The sequence below is a fragment of the Pollachius pollachius genome, assembly GCF_949987615.1.
Source record: "Pollachius pollachius genome assembly, chromosome: 16".
NCBI lineage: Eukaryota > Metazoa > Chordata > Actinopteri > Gadiformes > Gadidae > Pollachius > Pollachius pollachius.
In genome coordinates, this window is record NC_136949.1 from 14,130,871 (window position 1) to 14,149,556 (window position 18,686).

The 18,686-nt window shown below is 46.5% G+C and overlaps 1 protein-coding gene across 7 annotated transcripts in view; it reads left to right on the forward strand.

Annotated features, from left to right (window-relative positions):
• Positions 1-719: 719 nt before the first annotated feature.
• The window catches only part of ptprk (protein tyrosine phosphatase receptor type K), a 93,334-nt gene continuing 75,367 nt past the window's right edge, over positions 720-18,686 (forward strand). For 5 of the 7 annotated variants that reach the window (XR_013812526.1, XM_079753671.1, XM_079753672.1 and 2 more), the window contains exons 1-2: positions 720-991; positions 4,300-4,323. Coding sequence is in view for 6 of the 7 variants with exons in the window: in XM_079753671.1 (XP_079609797.1) it covers positions 916-991; positions 4,300-4,323 (100 nt within the window). In the remaining variant the exon portion in view is untranslated. The remainder of the gene's footprint in view (positions 992-4,299; positions 4,324-18,686) is intronic. The other 2 variants (XM_079753673.1, XM_079753675.1) reach the window with 1 other exon arrangement.

An 18,686-nucleotide genomic window follows, 5' to 3' on the forward strand; every position in this document is an offset into this window, starting at 1 on the left:
ACTTAGCATGGGTCCTGCAGACCTGAGGCTAAAAGCCTATTGGTGTTTGAAAATGTGAATAGCGGGTTAATTGAAGGTATGGAGAGATTGATACAGACGCTGACATAATTTGGAACAATTTGTAAGGGGATTGTAGTTCGGTCATACTGCCTGAAGGACTGCCATTGTGCCAACTTCTTCGGCAATCTCCCAAGAAAAATGTGTGACAAATGTGTAAACATGCGTGATTTCTGATTTGTATGTGAGTTAGTCTTCTTAACCCTGGCTGGCTGTAAGCCCATCTAGGAGACTATATCATGTTTGGAAGGTAGTCTATTCTCAGTCTATACTGAATGATAGCAGAGTGAATGATTATATGATAATTTTAACAAATATCATTATTATCATTATTGTTGGCCTATACTTAAATTGAGAGGTGGGACAAATTACAGTTTTCACATTATTTTATTGTAAAAGACAACACATTAGGCCTATAAGCGCAACATTAAGACCAGGCGTTTTTTTTTTCTGGGGCCACAGAAGGAAATTCTTACGTTTTGCATTTTATTTAGCCTTTTATTATCGTGCATGCTCTCGCTGTCCGCTGGTTCCCTCCGCGGCTCCCATGGGCTTTGTCGCCCTCTTCCCGGAGTCTCTCTCTCTCTTTTTTTTTTTGCATGGTAGTCTACCGTGTGACGTCACAGACTTTCACTCGCTGCCGCCGCTGAGCTCGGGAGCTGCTCGCGCTCCTCTCCCCGTGAAACAAAGTAGTGTCCGCGATACCGGAGCGAAACGAGAAAACACAGACAGAATGGGGCGCCTGAATCCGCAACAGGGATAAACAAACCAAAAAAACACTAAGAAAGAGGTTGGAAATCATCCCAAACTTACCGGAAAACTTTGGAAAACTATCAGCCGTGCCAGCACACTGTGAACATGGATACATTTTTGTTCCTGGGACTCACGTTTCTCCTTTCGCCGAGCGTGAGAGTCTGGGGTCAGATACCGACAGGTAAGGAGTGCTGGAGCGAGCCGGGGAACAGGGCGACCGCAGAAAGTTTCTCCCTCTATCGGGGATATTTGTTGTTCACAAAGTGCTGCTTTGAGACATCCACTGTGGCTGATTTCACGTCCTAATGACAATAATCACAGGTGTGTTTTGGTGCAGAACAAAAAGTTCGTTCGCCCTCCTGTTTACGTGGTTCATTCCAGAGAAAACGAACTAGTTTACAGACGCATGCCCTTGAGGAAATAAAAAAGAGTGCAATATTTTAATTGTATCGTATCTGTAGAAGAAAATGGGGAGATGAAGAAGACGGCGCAATGAACTCTCCAGATGGAGCTGCAGCCCTTTTGACTTTAGATCCAGACGGATTCATTTAAATTTGAAACGAGGGCTGATCAGGGAGATGTCACCTGGCAGGGGTGGACGTAAAGCAAACGTTAAAGTTGCCGTCATGTCGGCTGATTGTAGTTGCAACATGCATATTTCAGAGAAAAAGTGGCACGGCGTAGGTCTGTTTGGTTAAGACAACAGTGCAGACACGGTGTTTTTAGTGGGGGGGTTTAACGTGAAACAAGAGTGAGCCAGTGGGTTGAAACAACTTAAATGTCTAAAAGGAGACGGACACGTTTAATAAAGCGATCGGTGTCCCGAGCTTTAGCGTTTGATTTGAACGATGCTATTATGACACAGTTGTGTGTGTGTGTGCAAACTCTTATCTTTCGCAATCCTCCTTTGATTTTGGAAGGTAAGAGTTTACAGAGACCTGCGTGGAAGAGTTACAAAGTTACTGCTGCGGAGCCCGACCGTCACCCACATGCCGCTTGCCTTCATGAGACGAACGGGTTGAATAAATATCACACAACTAATACACAAACACACATTGAACGCCCAAATGTGACTTTTACGCTGGAGAATGTGAGGCGGAGAGGACACGAAGCAGCACACAGCTCACCGAGTAGGCGATGGGCTGTGAAGACACGGGGAACGGAACTTTCCGGGCTCTTTACAAACCCATTGCCGTGTTTTATCACGGGTTATTCGGGTACAAACGAGATTCTAGTTAAATTAATGTAGGTGTTCTATGGAATCGGGGATTAAAATGTAATGGCTCCTCGCTCTCCGCTGGGTCTGACCGTGCCAGCGAGGTGGTGCGGACGGAGGTGACCTGGTGGTGGTGGTGGTGGAGCGGAACGCGTTCTCTTCCCTCTTGGCTTATTCACGGTCCCGTGTACATTTCTTTCTGCGTGGATTTTATTTTCCGCATTCATTAGGTCTTTTTACCCCTCGGAAAGGGGGAATAGATCATGATGCAGGAATTAAGTCGCCTATAAAACTTCGGTTAGTTAAACACTCCCAATCACTGCATCGGCCCCTAAACCTGCACATTATCAATATAAAAAACGTTTGCATTACAATCCGCATGTCCCTCTTTCCCCCCCTCCCATGATAATTAGTTCATCTGCACGACGAAAACGTGTCGTTTTTTCAAAGGCTCCTAGAGATAGGGTCTGCTGCTAGACCACTAGGTGCAGTTAAAAATATAATAAAGTAGCCTAGTCAAATTGTGCAAAGTAAAACAACCCTTGAATGATTAATAATAGGTTAGGGGCCTACATATCCGATGTGTGTGCAGCATAAAGTCCTTCTATTTACAACCTAAGTTGTCAACAATGTCAGCCCTTGTGAATAAGCTGCTTTCAGCAGACAACCTATTTGTCATTCCAGCCAGCCATACTGCATTCCGCTATCCCCGTACATCACGCTGGATGGGATTTGAAAGCCGTCTATCGTATTGTAATTAACACCGCGTTAGTCAATTAGGACTTAATTTGATAGATCCGCCTCCATTTAGCTTCTTATTATGCAGCTAAGTGTGCCACTTCTCCGCCTATCAACATTTTGCAAAAGTCAAAGTCTTTATTTTCTCTGACAGTGTCGCGTTAATGCCCCCCACCCCCCACTGCCCGGCTCCCAGAGTCGTGAATCGTAAATGTAAATTTGACTGTGTTTTGTCGTCCGCTTTCCGGGTGAGTTTGATGACACAAGGCTCAAGCCGCCCTTAATAGTAATGAATGGAAATAATTGTCTTTCATTAGTGTTCCCAGGGCGCACTGCCTCCGATCATCACCAAAATTGCCTAATTATAGTCTTGTTATTTTTTTCTTTGACTATTTTAACTTTGACTTGCTTGATTCCAATTACTTAGTCAACATTTTGAAAATGAATTAAATTATCCCGTGTTTTTTCATTTATAATGAAGGAATGAAAAGCCTTCTTTTTGCTCTGAGGTCGGTAGTCAGAAGACACTGAGCAGGCAGCAGGCGAGGATGCGTGTGTGCGCCCGTTCGAGGGGTTCTGTGCATGTGTAGGGGCAGGATCGTCCACTGCCTTTTATTCCTCGCCCATGTTGTGCTCTCCTCTCTCTGCGGTGTCATTTTATGCACGTTTTAGCAAAAGAGGCACATGAGTTTTGGATCTCTTGTCTAATATATGTATATATATATATATATATATATATTGGGGGCTCTCGACTGGGTAAATCGAGATTTGTTTCCCGGTATACTGATGAATGAGCGCACATACTTACGATGCGACAAAGCTCATGGAAAATCAGTGTTTTATTAGAGCGCATGGGGGGGGGGGGGGGGGGGGGGGGGGGGGGATCATTGGAGCGGAAAGAGACCCAGTGAACGGTGGTGGTGCTGGTCTACGGGTGATAAATCTCTGCTCGCTCTGGCCCCGGCCACAGCTGTCCGTACGAGTGGGGGCCTCCGAACATGCCACTGCGTCGCATGCGCGCGCCTGCACACGGGCACCGCACAAACACACTTGTTAGCCGAGCTATAATGACAGATTAAGTAATCAGACCTCTCGGCTGATTAATTGCATTACACACACACACACACACACACACACACACACACACACACACACACACACACACACACACACACACACACACACACACACACACACTCTTTTGTTTGTCCCAGCTGTTGGATCCAGAGAACCAATGATTTAGAAAGGGACACTGAAAGACCTTCTGTGTTGCAGACGGATGTTGTTTGGAAAAATGAAACACTTTGATTTCATTAATATGCATGCATTAAAGTTTCGTTTCCTCAAAAAAAAATTGCAAACAAGCCCCAGGCAAACTTTCTCTGTTGATAAGTAATGTGATTTCCAAAACCCATTCATTTTCTAAATATATATAGTGGCATTTGATTGTGTGTTCGTGTGTCTCTCTCTCCCTGAGTGGACACGACAAAATCTAACACTCTTTTGTTGTTCCCCGCTGCCTCCACTTGATCCAGCTCACATGGGCCGCGCTGAGAAGGGTGAGTTCTGATGGCCGGCCAAGAGCTGAGCTTCATCCCCTGCCATCTTCCTCTAGTATCCGTCTCATCGTCCCTCGCCAGTTTTCATTTGTCCTCCGTGGTGTCGTCGTCATCTTGTGTTGCTTTTAACATCGGCCCGTCTTAACATTGTATTTGTAGCCATCTTACCATCCTTGGGACTTGTGTGAATTTACTAAACCATCTCCACTCATGTAGTCACTCTAATCCAACTAAAATATCTGTTGATGGAAGATGTCCTCCCGCTGTGTCCCTTTTGGGTCTTCCGACTTCAAGCAACGGGGAACTATCTGGAGACTCAAATCTAATTTTGGGACTCTATGGTGTTGTGTTCAAGTTTTCTGACTTTATCTCCTCCCTGTCCCCCCCTCTGTCTGTGCGGATAGTCAGCTGTCATTGTTGGTTTGAAGTCTCCACAGGTGTTGTTTGTTCAGTTGAGCCTGGTCTTTTATTAAAGGGGACTCGGGGAGTAACTTTGTTCCGGCGCCAACTGAACACACGTACATTGTTTAGTCTCTTCTCTAGCATTATTTATCGTGTACAAAGCCATAATCGCATTTGTCTAGCACACACAGTACATTTTCATCTCTGGTTCTTTTAACGCATACACACACACACACACACACACACACACACACACACACACACACACACACACACACACACACACACACACACACACACACACACACACACACACACACACACACACACCAGATCATCATGACACCGGGTGACAGAATGATAGTGGCTGCGATACTTTCAGTCTTAACTGTATCACACCAGAGTGCATTCAAGTTCTTTGTTTATATCGCTGAAGATTAGGCCTTGCTTCTGTCTGCTGATTGCAAAATGGCTGATAATATGGTCTGAAAGTAACATACCCTGAGCTCATTACCACAACCAGTTTACTGTTCTAATATAGAAAGAAAGTTTATGTTTCTTATGGCAACCAACTTCATTGCAGTCCCATGTTTTAGAACCAATATGAGGATATTATTTAAGCCTTAAGCTGTGGGTCAGGTATTGGGAAGGCCTTTCATTGTATTATTTGTATCATCAAGCTAATCCCATTTTTTCTTCAGACATCAGCACCAAAAAGCAATTTCTTGTAAACCCACAGTGTTTTCTCAATGGTTGGACTGTTTAGAAAATATCTATCTTGTGCTGTGACGCAGATTACAAAGTGCTGGTGTGAAAACAGAGATGCGATTTGTTTTCTTCACATCATTCTATTAAATGAAACATATGAGGTGAAGAAACAAGGCATTCTTTAAATGGTTGAATATCGGTTTGATTGAGACCAGCTCCTTTAATCAGAGATTCATAGAACAAACATATCCAAACAGGAAGCCAGCCTGCAACATTCCATAAACAAGCGTGCATGTGCTTTTCTCAAGGCCGATGCTTCGCTTTTACAATGAGCCAACGTGACAGGCTGTGTGTGTGTGTGTGTGTGTGTGTGTGAGTGAGAACAAATAAGAGGGACATGGACCTCCAGTATCTCAAGACTTCAGGTAGCCTGGGTAGCATTTTGACTTAGCCAGAGGGTGTTTGTGTTTGGGCTATAGGCTGTGGTTAGAAGTGGTTTCTATTAGTCCAGTTATGGAGACATCTGTCATAGATTACCCCCCCTCTACATACACACACACATGCACACTCACCCAATGCCTTATAGCCGTAGGCAGTGTGGGGCCGAGTATAGCATAGCAGCATTCCAGCCCTGATCTCCTGGCACTAGACTGGCGTTAGGAAACTCAGGTCATCCATACAGAGTGACAGCCTTACAGCCACTAAGCCTGATAAGCGGAATCCAAGAAAGGATTAACAAACATAGGCTTATTCGAAGAGTATGTTCCTGTGGTTTATTTTCATTTTCGAGCAATAACCATGCAAAGGGTAAGTTAGTGTACTAATTGGACTAAAATTTGATCCATCCCTATTTTGTAAGCTATTATCCACACCACACAACGTAGCACTGTCTGCTTAATGTGGTGTTGTGCTCTCGCCCTATAGATGACCTTTAAACCACCGATCCCCATTTTCGCAGTTATTTTTCTCGCTTTCTCGTCTTAACCCACCTTCTCTCCTTTTTTAAGCTGATTTCAGTTGAGAGGAAAAGGCCATCTAAAGCTATCAGTGTGTGTTGGAGCTTAAAGACAGATGACCAGTCCATTAAGATTATCATCTTGCCCATCCCTATAAAGCATCTTTACATCGCCACTGTCCATCTCCCACAGAGATTTAAATCGTGGCAAATGTACGCAATAGAGTTGAAATGGAAATTTGAAATGACTTTATGCAAAGTCCTGCCAGCCCTCTAGTTTATCTTGAGCGGCCGTCTGCCTCTCCCGTCTGTCATAGGTGTCTGTGGACACACGGTCGGTCAGTCTGACAGCACACACACACACACACACACGCACGCACGTGCGCACACAAACCCTCTGATAGGCTGGCAGCCAGCATGTGTGCCCAGACTCATTTTGTACATCTGTTTTCATGCTGGCTTTTTCCGTCACAGAATAAATTTCTTCAGCATATGTACACGTAGTGTTGGATGTTTTTCTCCTGCATCACATCTAATGGTCCAGCATGAATGCCAAGACAATATACCCTTAATGTACATTTAAGTATTTTTAACTGCCTTGCCAAGTTCTCAGTCCTTAATAGTTCCTTAATAGCTCTCTTCAAACATAATAATGGATGACCTTGAAATGTGGCCATGGAGCCAATTTATTCTTTTTTTGCTCAATAATTAGTGTTTGATGTATGCCATCCTTAGTCCCACAACGTCAGTGGGCAGGCTTGCCCAAAAGGGTAGGAGTCTGAACCTCTAGAAGATGTTGTGACCTTGTTTAGGCCAACCAGTGTTTGGAGCCATTGTATTTACGGTTTTTGGCCCGTTTGAAACAGAGCACTGTTATAATTCAAACCTCCCCTGGGCCAAGCCTCTCTTTTGTCAAGAATGTTGACGCTTTGTGCCAGCAGCTTTTTTATCTTTTCCAAACAAGATTCAAGAAGATGCAACGTCACTTCATGCTTGGTCTGTGCAAGTTTGAAAACAAACATTGATCCAAGCCTAGTGACGTTAACCACAGACACACCTCTGAAGAAAGTCATGTTAACCTTCTAGGGAAAAATGAATCGGACTTGTATGGTCAGCCTTGAAGCCTTCATTTTCTAATTCTGCGGTTTAATGGTTAACCACACGCACAACACTAAACCACACACACACACACACACACCCTGCTCTGTTCATATTAATCAGACCCCTCATAGGTCTGGCCCGACTCTAGGATGATTCAGACTGTTAAGGCCATCTCATCTCTCCCTGGTCCGTTAACTGTGATCTGATAGACCCCCCCCCCCCCCCCCATCCCCCCTCCCTCCACCACCCATCCATCTCTTACACTTCTAAGCTTCTTTAGACTCCTCCCCCCCACCCCCTCCCCGTCCTATGAATTTATGACCCCCTACTCTAAACACAGCAACACAACTGTTTATCAAAGGCCCCCACCCCCTCCTGTCCTGTCAGCAGCCTACTTTCTCAGCCCCTCTACTGTTAACCGGCCCCCTATTGAACTCTCCCTTCACCCTACCTCCAACCCCCCACCTCCATCCCCCAGAACTAGAAGTTATTCACACACTAATGTTGACCATCAGGGTGCTCAAGTGCTGTGAACATGATGCTACACGATACACTGAAGCCTTTTGCTCTGCTTTTTGAGAACTCAAAGCGCTTTACAATTAATGCCTGTGATGGGCTCCCCCTCCAACCCCCCAAACCACAAGTATTCAAACATGTCCCAGCATATTCACACGGCAGCGATGGTGTAGGCCAGTGCTCTCGACTATCAGCTCCTCCAGAGCGTTATGCGCTTGGCTCAAGGACACGTCAATACTTCCCACACAGGGCTATCAGCGTCCAAGCTCTGCTCCCAGGGCTGAGGTAAAATAACCAGCCGATTACTTTTCAAGTTTGGGTTTGAACAAAAATGACAGCAAGCGGCCCGCGGCCACGTCAGTGTTACTCCATATCAGGTCACTTCAAACAATGGAGTGCCTTTTTCCCTGACTTCCTTTTGCTCCCAGACTAGACCGTCTTCTGGCCATTGTCCTGCCGGAGCCCTCCCCCCTCAGAACCTCTGGACCCCAGGGGGTTAGGCCACAGCCTACATCAGAGTAATGGCCGGGCAATGTAACTGGACACCGAGTGGGTATCTGTTGTCGCTTTGACAGTAATGATAACAGCAATCAGGTTGATTGAGGTGCGCTATAGGGGCTTGCCTGGTGGCCTCATCCACCCCCTCTCCCTTCTCCACCCTCTGCTCTGCTCCCTCCGTCTCTTCTCGCACCGAGGTCTGAAGTCTGTCCCTTTTGCTTTCTCTGTGACTTCCTCTCGCTCATTGGAATTCTGTGTTTGTTCCTTTTTCCTTTTGTCTCTTTGCTTGTGAGCTGAACTCAGCGGTGTGCAACAGAGATTCTCTTGCGTGCACACACGCGCACACACACACATAGAGACAGAGCTCCCTTTCTGTCTGTGTATAAAGTCCTTGCTCGAGAAACTGTCTCCCTGAGTTAACTTAGTGATACCGTTAACTGTCTACAATGTTTATATTTATTAGCCCAAAGGTAAATAAAGTGTGTGTGTTTGTGAGGGAGAGAGAGAGAGAGAGAGCCAAGAGAGCTTGTCTTGTCGGGCTAACAGTGAACAGATACAGCGGTACCTCCACATGACACCGACTGTCTCTTATGTTCAACTTCTCTTATGCTACACACACACACACACACACACACACACACACACACACACACACACACACACACACACACACACACACACACACACACACTACCTGAGATAAGACACGGACCGATTCTGTCTCAAAGAATTATTGGCTCTGGAGAAATTGCCCTCGACGAAGTCCAGCACAATACAGGTTTCCTTCTCGACATTATGATTCATTGATTAGAGAGTCACTCTGCCGTCGACGGTCCTTACTGGCCCAGACTTGTTGTCTTTGCTAAATACTGCGTGTAGAATACTCTTTATTACTCATGGGGCCCTTTACTATTGCGCAATCCCGCAAAGGAATGTAGGCACTGCTGCTCTCATTGGTGTAGTATATGCCTCGAAATTGTACCTTCCACCACCGTGGGGGATAAACGCCTGTGGTCTTTCAGCGCGGTGGTGCCTGAGGTTTAGATGATAGAAGGCAGGGCGAATGGTTTGCTTTCGCTCTCTGTTCAGGGAACAGGCTAGGAGATTGTTTGGCCACGTGCTGCTTGCTATTTACAAGGTGGGTACACACGTTTCCAAAGTCTCTAAGTCTCAGTCTCATTCCATGTAAGTCGAGTCTAAACCCTTGAGTCAAACCATAATCATTTCTAGCTCTTTGGCCGACGTGGGTATGACCACAGCTCGCCGATAAACAGAAGTGCCGGGCTCGGCACTTTATAAGAGAAACAAACGCATACATTTGTTTAGCCGTATGGAAGATGTGTTGATTTGGACACAGCACAGAAACACTCATTAACAAAATGGTCAGATTGTAATGTTCTGGTCCTGCAGCCCTTTAAAAAATAGTACTTTGATGTGTGGTTGTTGTCGCTGTGAACATGTGTGTGTTTTGAGAGCTCCCTCGCTGCAACCTACAAATAAGTTGCCCTGGAGCAAGGCAGATAAAGCTCCACTACAGCGGTGGGCCTGCCTTCTTGTTCGACGTGGTCGGTGGGGCTGCAGCTGGCCGTCTGCCAGGCCAGAATGTCTGTGTGTGTAACTCTTGTGTCGAACACAGCATAGCTGGAAGGTGCCTGGGTGCTCAGCCAAAGCATTCCCCGGGTAAATAAAGATTAAGATCGAAACCGTGAACTATAACTCTGTCTCTCCCTCTGTCTCTGTTGGTCTGTGTCTTTCTCTCTCTGTGTCTGTCTCTCTGTCTCTGTTTCTCTCTGTCTCTCTCTCACGGCTGCTTCTCTTTCCAGTTTCCTCCCTCTATCACACACACATTCCCTGCCCTGAAGCACTCGCATACCTTTGATTAGGGGGGGAGGACTTTACCACAGCTCTTGGGGGATGCTGTCCTGTGTGTTGACCAAGAAGATACAGTCAAAATGAGTTACTCAGGATTAAGATCTGAGTGTTTTTTGTGAGCTGTGGACACCTTGCCAAGGAAGATTGAGAGAGAGCAAACCAGCAACATGTGGTTTAGGTTAACCACAGTTCCCCCCGCTCTGGCCTCGCACACCGTTTCAACTTAACGTGTGTGTGTGTGTGTGTGTGTGTGTGTGTGTGTGTGTGTGCGTGCCTGCCAGTGTGTCTGCCTGTGTGTTCCACATCACACCTTACTTGTAATTGCTAGTTAAAATATGTGTAGAGAAATAAAAAAAAAAAGCATTCTTAGTGTGTAGTTGTAGTACCTTAGTGTGTGTGTGCACAAACTGCACATGTTCTGGGTCATGTGCGTGTGTGTATGTGTGTGAGAGCCTGGAGCGGAGTCAAGTGCTGTGAACAGTGAATCAAGGTTAGTGGTCCTGAGAGAGAGAGAAAGAAACGTAAGAGCAAAGGGCGTGCAAGAGGCAGTCTGTATCACAGAGCAGTTTGAGAGAGAGAGACAGAGAGACATAGAAAGAGACAAGACAGATGAAGTGAGGACAAAGCGTGTCTCCCTGTCGGAGCTGCCAATAAAACGCTTATAAAAACCATTATTGCTGTTATCCGTGGTAGGCAGGGCGCCTCAATACGGATTTGATTAATTATGCTAATGCCAGGGATTTGACAAATGCAGTATTTCTTTTTTTACGTCACCTTGGATACCCTAGGGCCGTACACCCATCCGCATAGTTCTGAAACATCTCCTCCCCAAGTTGTCTTACTTTTTAAGCTGTCTGCGGCTCTGACTAGGCCCTTTGGCCGGCCGGTGAAAGGCCTGAAACAGAAAGACGGAGGGAGGGACGGCCCACCGAGCTTAACGGTTCCCTCAGACAACGTAGATGTTGTGGAGTCTGGCCCTCCCACACCCAACTAGGGTGATCCCTGCGGCTCACTCCTTACAAAGCCAGGAGCTAGCGGAGGAGCAGAACGGGGGACCTGTGCCGGGCGGGGCGGCCGGGCGGGTGTGCCGCTGTTTGAAACGTGATAAGCAGCCAATGAAGGAGCAGCATGCCCCGACGCACCGTGAGCATATCCAGCTGCACTCTTGTCATTCCTTATCCCCCCTGCCTCCCTCTCCCATACGCGCCGATATCACCAGCAGAGCCACAGAGATAACCGAGGTCCCATAGTGAGAAACAATGCTCGGGGAGTAGTGACATGACACAAAGGAATCCAGGGGGAGACCGCGCCGGGCCACAGGGTGAAGGCTGAAACACTTGGCTGGTCACGTCTACTCGTTTGCATTTGTATCTCTTGTTTTAGCGTGGTTTAAATTTGATATTCACAGCAGTCGTTTGCCTACCTCAGGGCCACCTCCAAGCCATGCTATGTGCCGATAGGAAGACTCCCCCACACTACCCCGGTCTCCGAGCCCACCTCTAAACACCACACACAACAAAGGTCTGAAACCCCGGGGCTAAATGAGAAGACCAGAATGCAATACACCATCTGGGCTTTGGAGACCGCAGCGTGGTCACAGTTTGACCAGTTTGACGCTCACTCAGAGACGGGGACGGAGGGAGAGCTGAAGGGCTGTGTGTGTGTGTGTGTGTGTGTGTGTGTGTGTATGTGTATGTGTATGTGTGTGTGTGTGTGTGTGTGTGTGAATATCGGATCCTGATTGGCGCTCCATTCTCCCCCCCCAGATGAAATCAGTTTAGTTTGTCTTCCCGAGCGAGTCCGTTCATGTAACAGGTTCTTTGGCTGTGGCTGGGCGCTGGAGAGATGTGACCAATTAGCACTTGGGCTACATCTCTATAGGCCCCGTCACCAACTCTGATAACTGTCCCCATTCCGCAGAATACCCTGAGATATGAAACGTAAAATGTATATATTGTGTACAGAGCGTCATCCAAGTGAGTTAAAGCAATTTGATTTTCACAAGATACAAATGGCTTTTCCTTACACACACGTTTTGTTGTTCCAACCCCCACACTCTCATTTCAAACCAAACAAGTCTGACTAGCCCATCGCCAGAGATGTGTTCTCTGTCATAACAGAGAATTAATAAGTGTACAACACACACAGGCACACACACTGGCACACAGGCACACACACAGTCCTTCCTGTTCTATATTTCTTTCTCTGTATTCTGTCTCATTACACCGATCACTCAGTGCTTACTGACCCATACTAGTGACACCTCATTACTGACCACATACACACACACACACACACACACACACACACACACACACACACACACACACACACACACACACACACACACACACACACACACACACACACACTCGCGCACAGACACACACACACAAACATGCACAGAGACGTTGTTCAGCCAGGATACTTGCATCAGTGTTTAATGTGGTGTGGATGGATGTGAAGGCTCACTAGCCTTGTGTGCATGTCTGTGTGTGACCTTGGTTTAAACACAATTTATGTCGCTCCAATGACAAAGATAAGCAGGAGGCAGAGACGTCAGCCCTCTTAAAAGCTTTATTTTTTCAAAAACATGATTCAAACAAAACAGTCTGTCATCTTCCTCACCATTTTGCAAAGCGATTTTAGAATCTTGTAATTTGGTTTAAAGAAGACCAACTTTTGTGTGTGTCTGTGTGTGTGTGTGTGTCTTCTAGGCCACCACACAGCTGGTAACTAACACAATTGGTTCTGTGATGTGTGTTGGATCATATATAGGTGCCACTCATTGGGGGGGGTGTTTGTACTTGTGTGTGCGCATCTTTCAAGAAAGATGGCACTGTGTTTTTGACAGGTAATTTGTGTGGGCGGTTGTATGCAAAAGCACTGACCACAGCCCTGACAGGCAGTTCTTAATTAGTTGCCTCGGCTACTAATGATGCGTCACGACAGTCACCGTGGTGATGACAGTATCTCTCTGCCTTGGAGCACAGAGGCATGCTGGGATGGAAGCAGCCAGTGGCGTCACTAGGCTGTTTCATTCGGGGCTAAAGCCCCAGATATTATTAAATTAGAAAAATATATATATATATTTTTTGCTTGCTTTACACTAGAAACAAACATGGGGGTTCCAGGGGCATCTCAAAGTAGCCTAGTCCTTCTGGATAGTACTTCTGGCGAGAGAATAAACGATTACCATCTCAAGTGAATTATACTATCCTATCCAGTCATATGAATATATATGTAAGGTCTGTCTCACTTGTATTCATTTTACTCTGAAATAACTTGAATGGAACTTTAGATGTCTGGGGATTAGCAGCACACTATTTAAAGCTATTTAACGCTATAATAAACGGCGTATTTTGTATATTTATGTAAAGCATTATGAAAAAATTGGCATGCGCAATAAAGCATACAAAAAAATTGGTCGCCCGCTAAGCGCGCATTTTCACTTTTCCTCTGGGCTAAGCCCCGGATATTTCAGAGACCTAGAAACGCCCCTGGAAGCAGCGTCCATTCATGTGTTCATGTGTGTTTATGTCTCTGTATGTGTCCACAAATTTGTAGGGTGCTAAGTTGCTAACATGCTACATCCTATAATATATGTAGATATATATGTATATATCTATATATGTAAAGTGTACTTTAATTATTTTATTTTTTTCCCTTTAATTGGTTAGTTTTTTAGGTGTTTTGGGGTCTCAGTTTGGGTGTGTGTGCGGAGGGAGGGAGAGTAATTTTTTTTGTGTTTGGAAGCATGACATGTTGGCTCCTCCATACATCACTTTGACAGCACCCAAATCCTATTACAGAAAAGGCAGTGCAATAAAAGAGCATCTTGTAACGCGTGTGTGTGTGAATCTGTGTGTGTATTTCCCAACCGACATTGTTTAAGTACCCCAGTAAATAGAATGATTGCATTCATTATGCATTCAGTGATTTTAATTGCCCTAAATGACGAGCAATGCGGCAAAGAAGAATGGGCAGAAAAAAAGACGTGTGTGTGTGTGTGTGTGTGTGTGTGTGTGTGTGCGTGCCTGCCAGCCACTAGACAACTAAGAGATTAATCTAAATTGGCCATCGCTCAACCTCTCACCTATAGCGCTCTCCCTGTTTTCCGGTCCCTCTCCCTCTCACACAAACAGACCCAAGAGGGTTGCACCGTGTGCGAACGCCCTGGCCCCGTATCGACTAGGACGGGTGGATCGGGGTCAAGAGGCCCCGCGTATCTCTGGAGTACAGTCGAGTGGGCGAGCTCTCTCCGAGGTGAAGGCTTCTGAATGGAAACCAGGAGAACCATTCCCTGCAAGGACTCACGAGCGTTCACGAGAGGCAGTGATACGGCGGCTCCATCCCTTTGTACAGGGGTACCTTGTGATCCTGCTGAGCTCGACTGTGGTGTGAGATCGCGTGCACATCTATAAATCAAGCATCATAAACATATGCTCCCTATTAGGAACCCGTTGAGCTGCCTAATGATACTCCTTAATGACCAGGGCTTTGCAGAGAGCCACACTGGCAGTGCTCTGTGGCTGTGTGGTCTAGGTGTAGGGCACACACGGCCGAGACGCATGCAGGCAGAACGTGATGCTAGTGTGTTGAGGTGGGGGGGGGAGGTTGGGTAGTGTGTGTGTGTGTGTGTGTGTGTGTGTGTGTGTGTGTGTGTGTGTGTGTGTGTGTGTGTCCATCTGGCGTGACCCCCTGTCCGACTCCTGTAGCACTAATGCGCATATGGCCACACGCGTGCACATGCCGACAGACATACAAGCGCACGCATTAACCACACACACACTCTCACCGTCTCATATGGGGACTGAACAGCTGAAAGCCCCCAACTCCCCCAGCCCACCCCCTCCACACCTTGAGGCACTTCCAGGTGTCCAGCCCAGCCCAGCCGTCTTGCCTCCTCCTCTGATCTCCTCCTCTCCTCTCCTCCTTAATAACTATGTATGAGAGGATGTACAGAAGTGTTTGTTAGCTGATGGCCTTGATGGTATGTCCACTGGAGAGGAAATTGGGGACAAGGAAGCAACCGGAGATTTCGGTTGCAAGCAATCTAAATGGAAGATGGTGAAGAAGGAGCCATTAAGGGAACCAACAGGACCTGAAAAGATGGCATGGAGTGGAAGGAAACAAAGCAAGTGAGGAGGAGGAAAGAACGAAGAGGAGAGAAGAGGGAAAAAAATTGAACCCGCAGAGTTTTGCACAGCAATGCAGTTTTGGTTTCTATGAAGCCAGGAGCTCTGAATACCGCTTATTAAGCAGGTGTGTGTGTGCGTGTGTGTGTGTGTGCGAGTGGGTGTGTGTGTGTGTGTGTGTGTGTGTGCGTGTGCGCCTGAGACAGGTTGATATATTGAAACACACCTCTGTGGAGCAGCTGCAATGATGAGGCAGAGAGTAGGGAGTAAGAGGTGTCGTCCACCTTTCATGCACGCATGCACGCACACACACACTGTCTTTGCGCTCTATCAGGGAGTGGGTCATGGTGTGTCTGTGTGTGTGTGTGTGTTTGTGGGGGGGGGAGAGTAGGGTTCAGGAGATGAATTTGTTTTGACCACTCTGCTGGACTCAGCTGTTTACACAACTTCTATTTTTCTCGCTTCACTTTTTTTCCCCCTAACCTTCTTTTTTTGTTTCTCTTCTGTTCTCTTTCCCGTCACTTTGTTTTAATGTAAAAAAACAAAAACGGGTCTGTATGGTGGATGAAGACAAAAAGAGGGGATGAAAGTTTAAAAGGGTATAAAAAAAAGAGAATAGGAGTGCCAATATCAGAGAGGGGCAGAGGCAAGCAGATGGATAGAGAGAAATGGAGTGGAGCAGTGTGTGAAAAGAGAGGCTGAACAGATGAATCAGATTTATCTATAATGAAATCAGCTCGGGTCTGTATGGAGGATTCGACTCTATTCAGCGCTTTCTGCCGCTCTAAGTCTGTTATAGATAGACATAGCAATTTAATATTCTAAAGATCAGGAGATATTCGTCCGTAACGCGCAAACGCACACACACACACACACACACACACACACACACACACACACACACACACACACACACACACACACACACACACACACACACACACACACACACACACACACACACACACACACACACACACACACAGTATTCAGTGTGCTAACGAGCAGGCATTGCTAGCATCTCTGCACCCACTGCCCCCCTTCATGTTCCATTAAACCAAGTTCTCTTCATCAATACTTTCAGTAGAAGATCTTCCAAGCCACACATTCCTTTTTGGTCGTATTTCTGGTCATATTTTGCAAACTCTTGGATTGTGTGTGCAAAATGTTGCTTTCTAAACGGGTAGAACTCCTCTCCATGAAGCCTTTGAATTAGCAATTTCTTGGTCCACCCACGGCATGATATTGACTTGCAACATGTGATGAACATATTCCTGTTTGATCATGAAAATCCATCTCCAAGTCCAAAAAGCCTCATATCAAACGAGGACAGTGACGACGAGGCACATAAAAATGCATGGAATGGCGGAGTAGGTAAACACACCTCTGTGCCGTCTGGTTAAGCGACAGACACGATTGATCCGCGGGATGGGCTGTGCCAGACCAGTAGCACGACGCTCGGTCTAATGTGATTTTGGACAACAATGGATCTGCCAGTCACTAGACAGAACATAACTGTGCGGCCGGAGAAGATGTTGTCATAATATTACACTGGGCTTGTAAGGAACCCGTGGTATGGAAACAATTTCCTAAACCGTTTTCTCTCCATCACGCCTCTCCTTCTTCTAGAGCTATATTAAAGGCTTGCTGCATCACTGTCCCCTGTGATCCGTGTGTGTGTGTAGATGCGTCTGCTCTGGGTTAGCACACAAAGGAGACGGATGCATTTCATTGTTTGTTTGTTTGCGTATCCCTACAAGACTGCTGTGGCAAAATGCCTTCCTTGTTTTTTGCGCTTTCTGAGTGTGTGTATGTGTGTGTGTGTCTCATGCAAAATGCGCTCGTGTGCATTTAGGCATGCTTTCCGTCTCTTTACCTTTCAAGTCAGTCCAGCCATGAAGCAAGTCACTCCATGCCCTTGGCCAAGGAAACACACACACACATACACACACACATCCACAAACACATACACATGTACACACACAGATCAGAAGAGATAGTGATGCATAGAGACACACACAGTCACAGACATGGGCACATTGCCTATGGCCGTATATTTAGTCCCAGGAAGCATTTGCTCTTTCTTCAAGTTTTCTTTTGTTGGAGTAGATTTCACACTGCCCCTAGCTACACACACACACACATGCATACTCACGCACACCTCTTTAGTTGAGTGTTTAGTTGACTTGTTATTTTTGGACTTGCATTCATAGACGTACACACGATTACGCTGTCTTCCTGTACCCTACTATTTGTTGATACTGTGAAACTCTGTCCTCATTGTCATAACTCAAGAATTGATGTTCAGTTACTCGGCAATTGTGTATTTTGCTTGCCAACTCTGTTCGTCTTCTCTGTGGCCTTCTCTCTCCCCTTCTCTCTCTGTCACTCTCACTTTTCTACTGCTCTCTCCCCTCTCTCTTAGTCCTCTCTCCTCGCTTCCCCGCTAGCCTGCGGGACACACTCAGCGAGCGGAGGACAGTTAAAGGAGATGATCCCTGGTGTGCTCTCTCTCCCTCTCTCCCTCTCTCTCTCTCTCTCTGTCTCTCTCTCCCTCTCCCTCCCCCCTCTCTCTGCACCACAAAGCCACTTGTCCACTTTGATTACTTACATTAAAGTGAGCAAGAAAGACGGAACTACAGTGTGTGTGTGTGTGTGCGTGTGTGTGTGTGTGTGTGTGTCGTACTCCGACACAAGTCAGCAACCCCAACAGAGGACTGATTGTGGTGGCCTTGTTGTGTAACAACCAATGGGAAACAGCGTAGCGGAGAGGCGGTTTTGACTGGCCAAGCCCACAGTGACGGCCCTGGGAGTCGACGAGAGGGACGGGGAGAGAGAGTGGAAGGAGGAGGAGGGGAATAGGTGGAAGTCAGAACTGATGGAGGACAAGTGTGGGGAAGACGAGAGCGGGGAGGGGATGGATGGCTGGAGGAATAGAGGAAGGGGCGCTGGATGGAGGGAATGAAAGGACACCATGGCCAGTATGCACTTGTTTTCTATGATCAGGGTTTCTGAATGTTCCCAGTACACACACACACACACACACACACACACACACACACACACACACACACACACACACACACACACACACACACACACACACACACACACACACACACACACACACTGTTAATTACTTGGCACACAGTGTGGACGATGTGCCTCTGGTG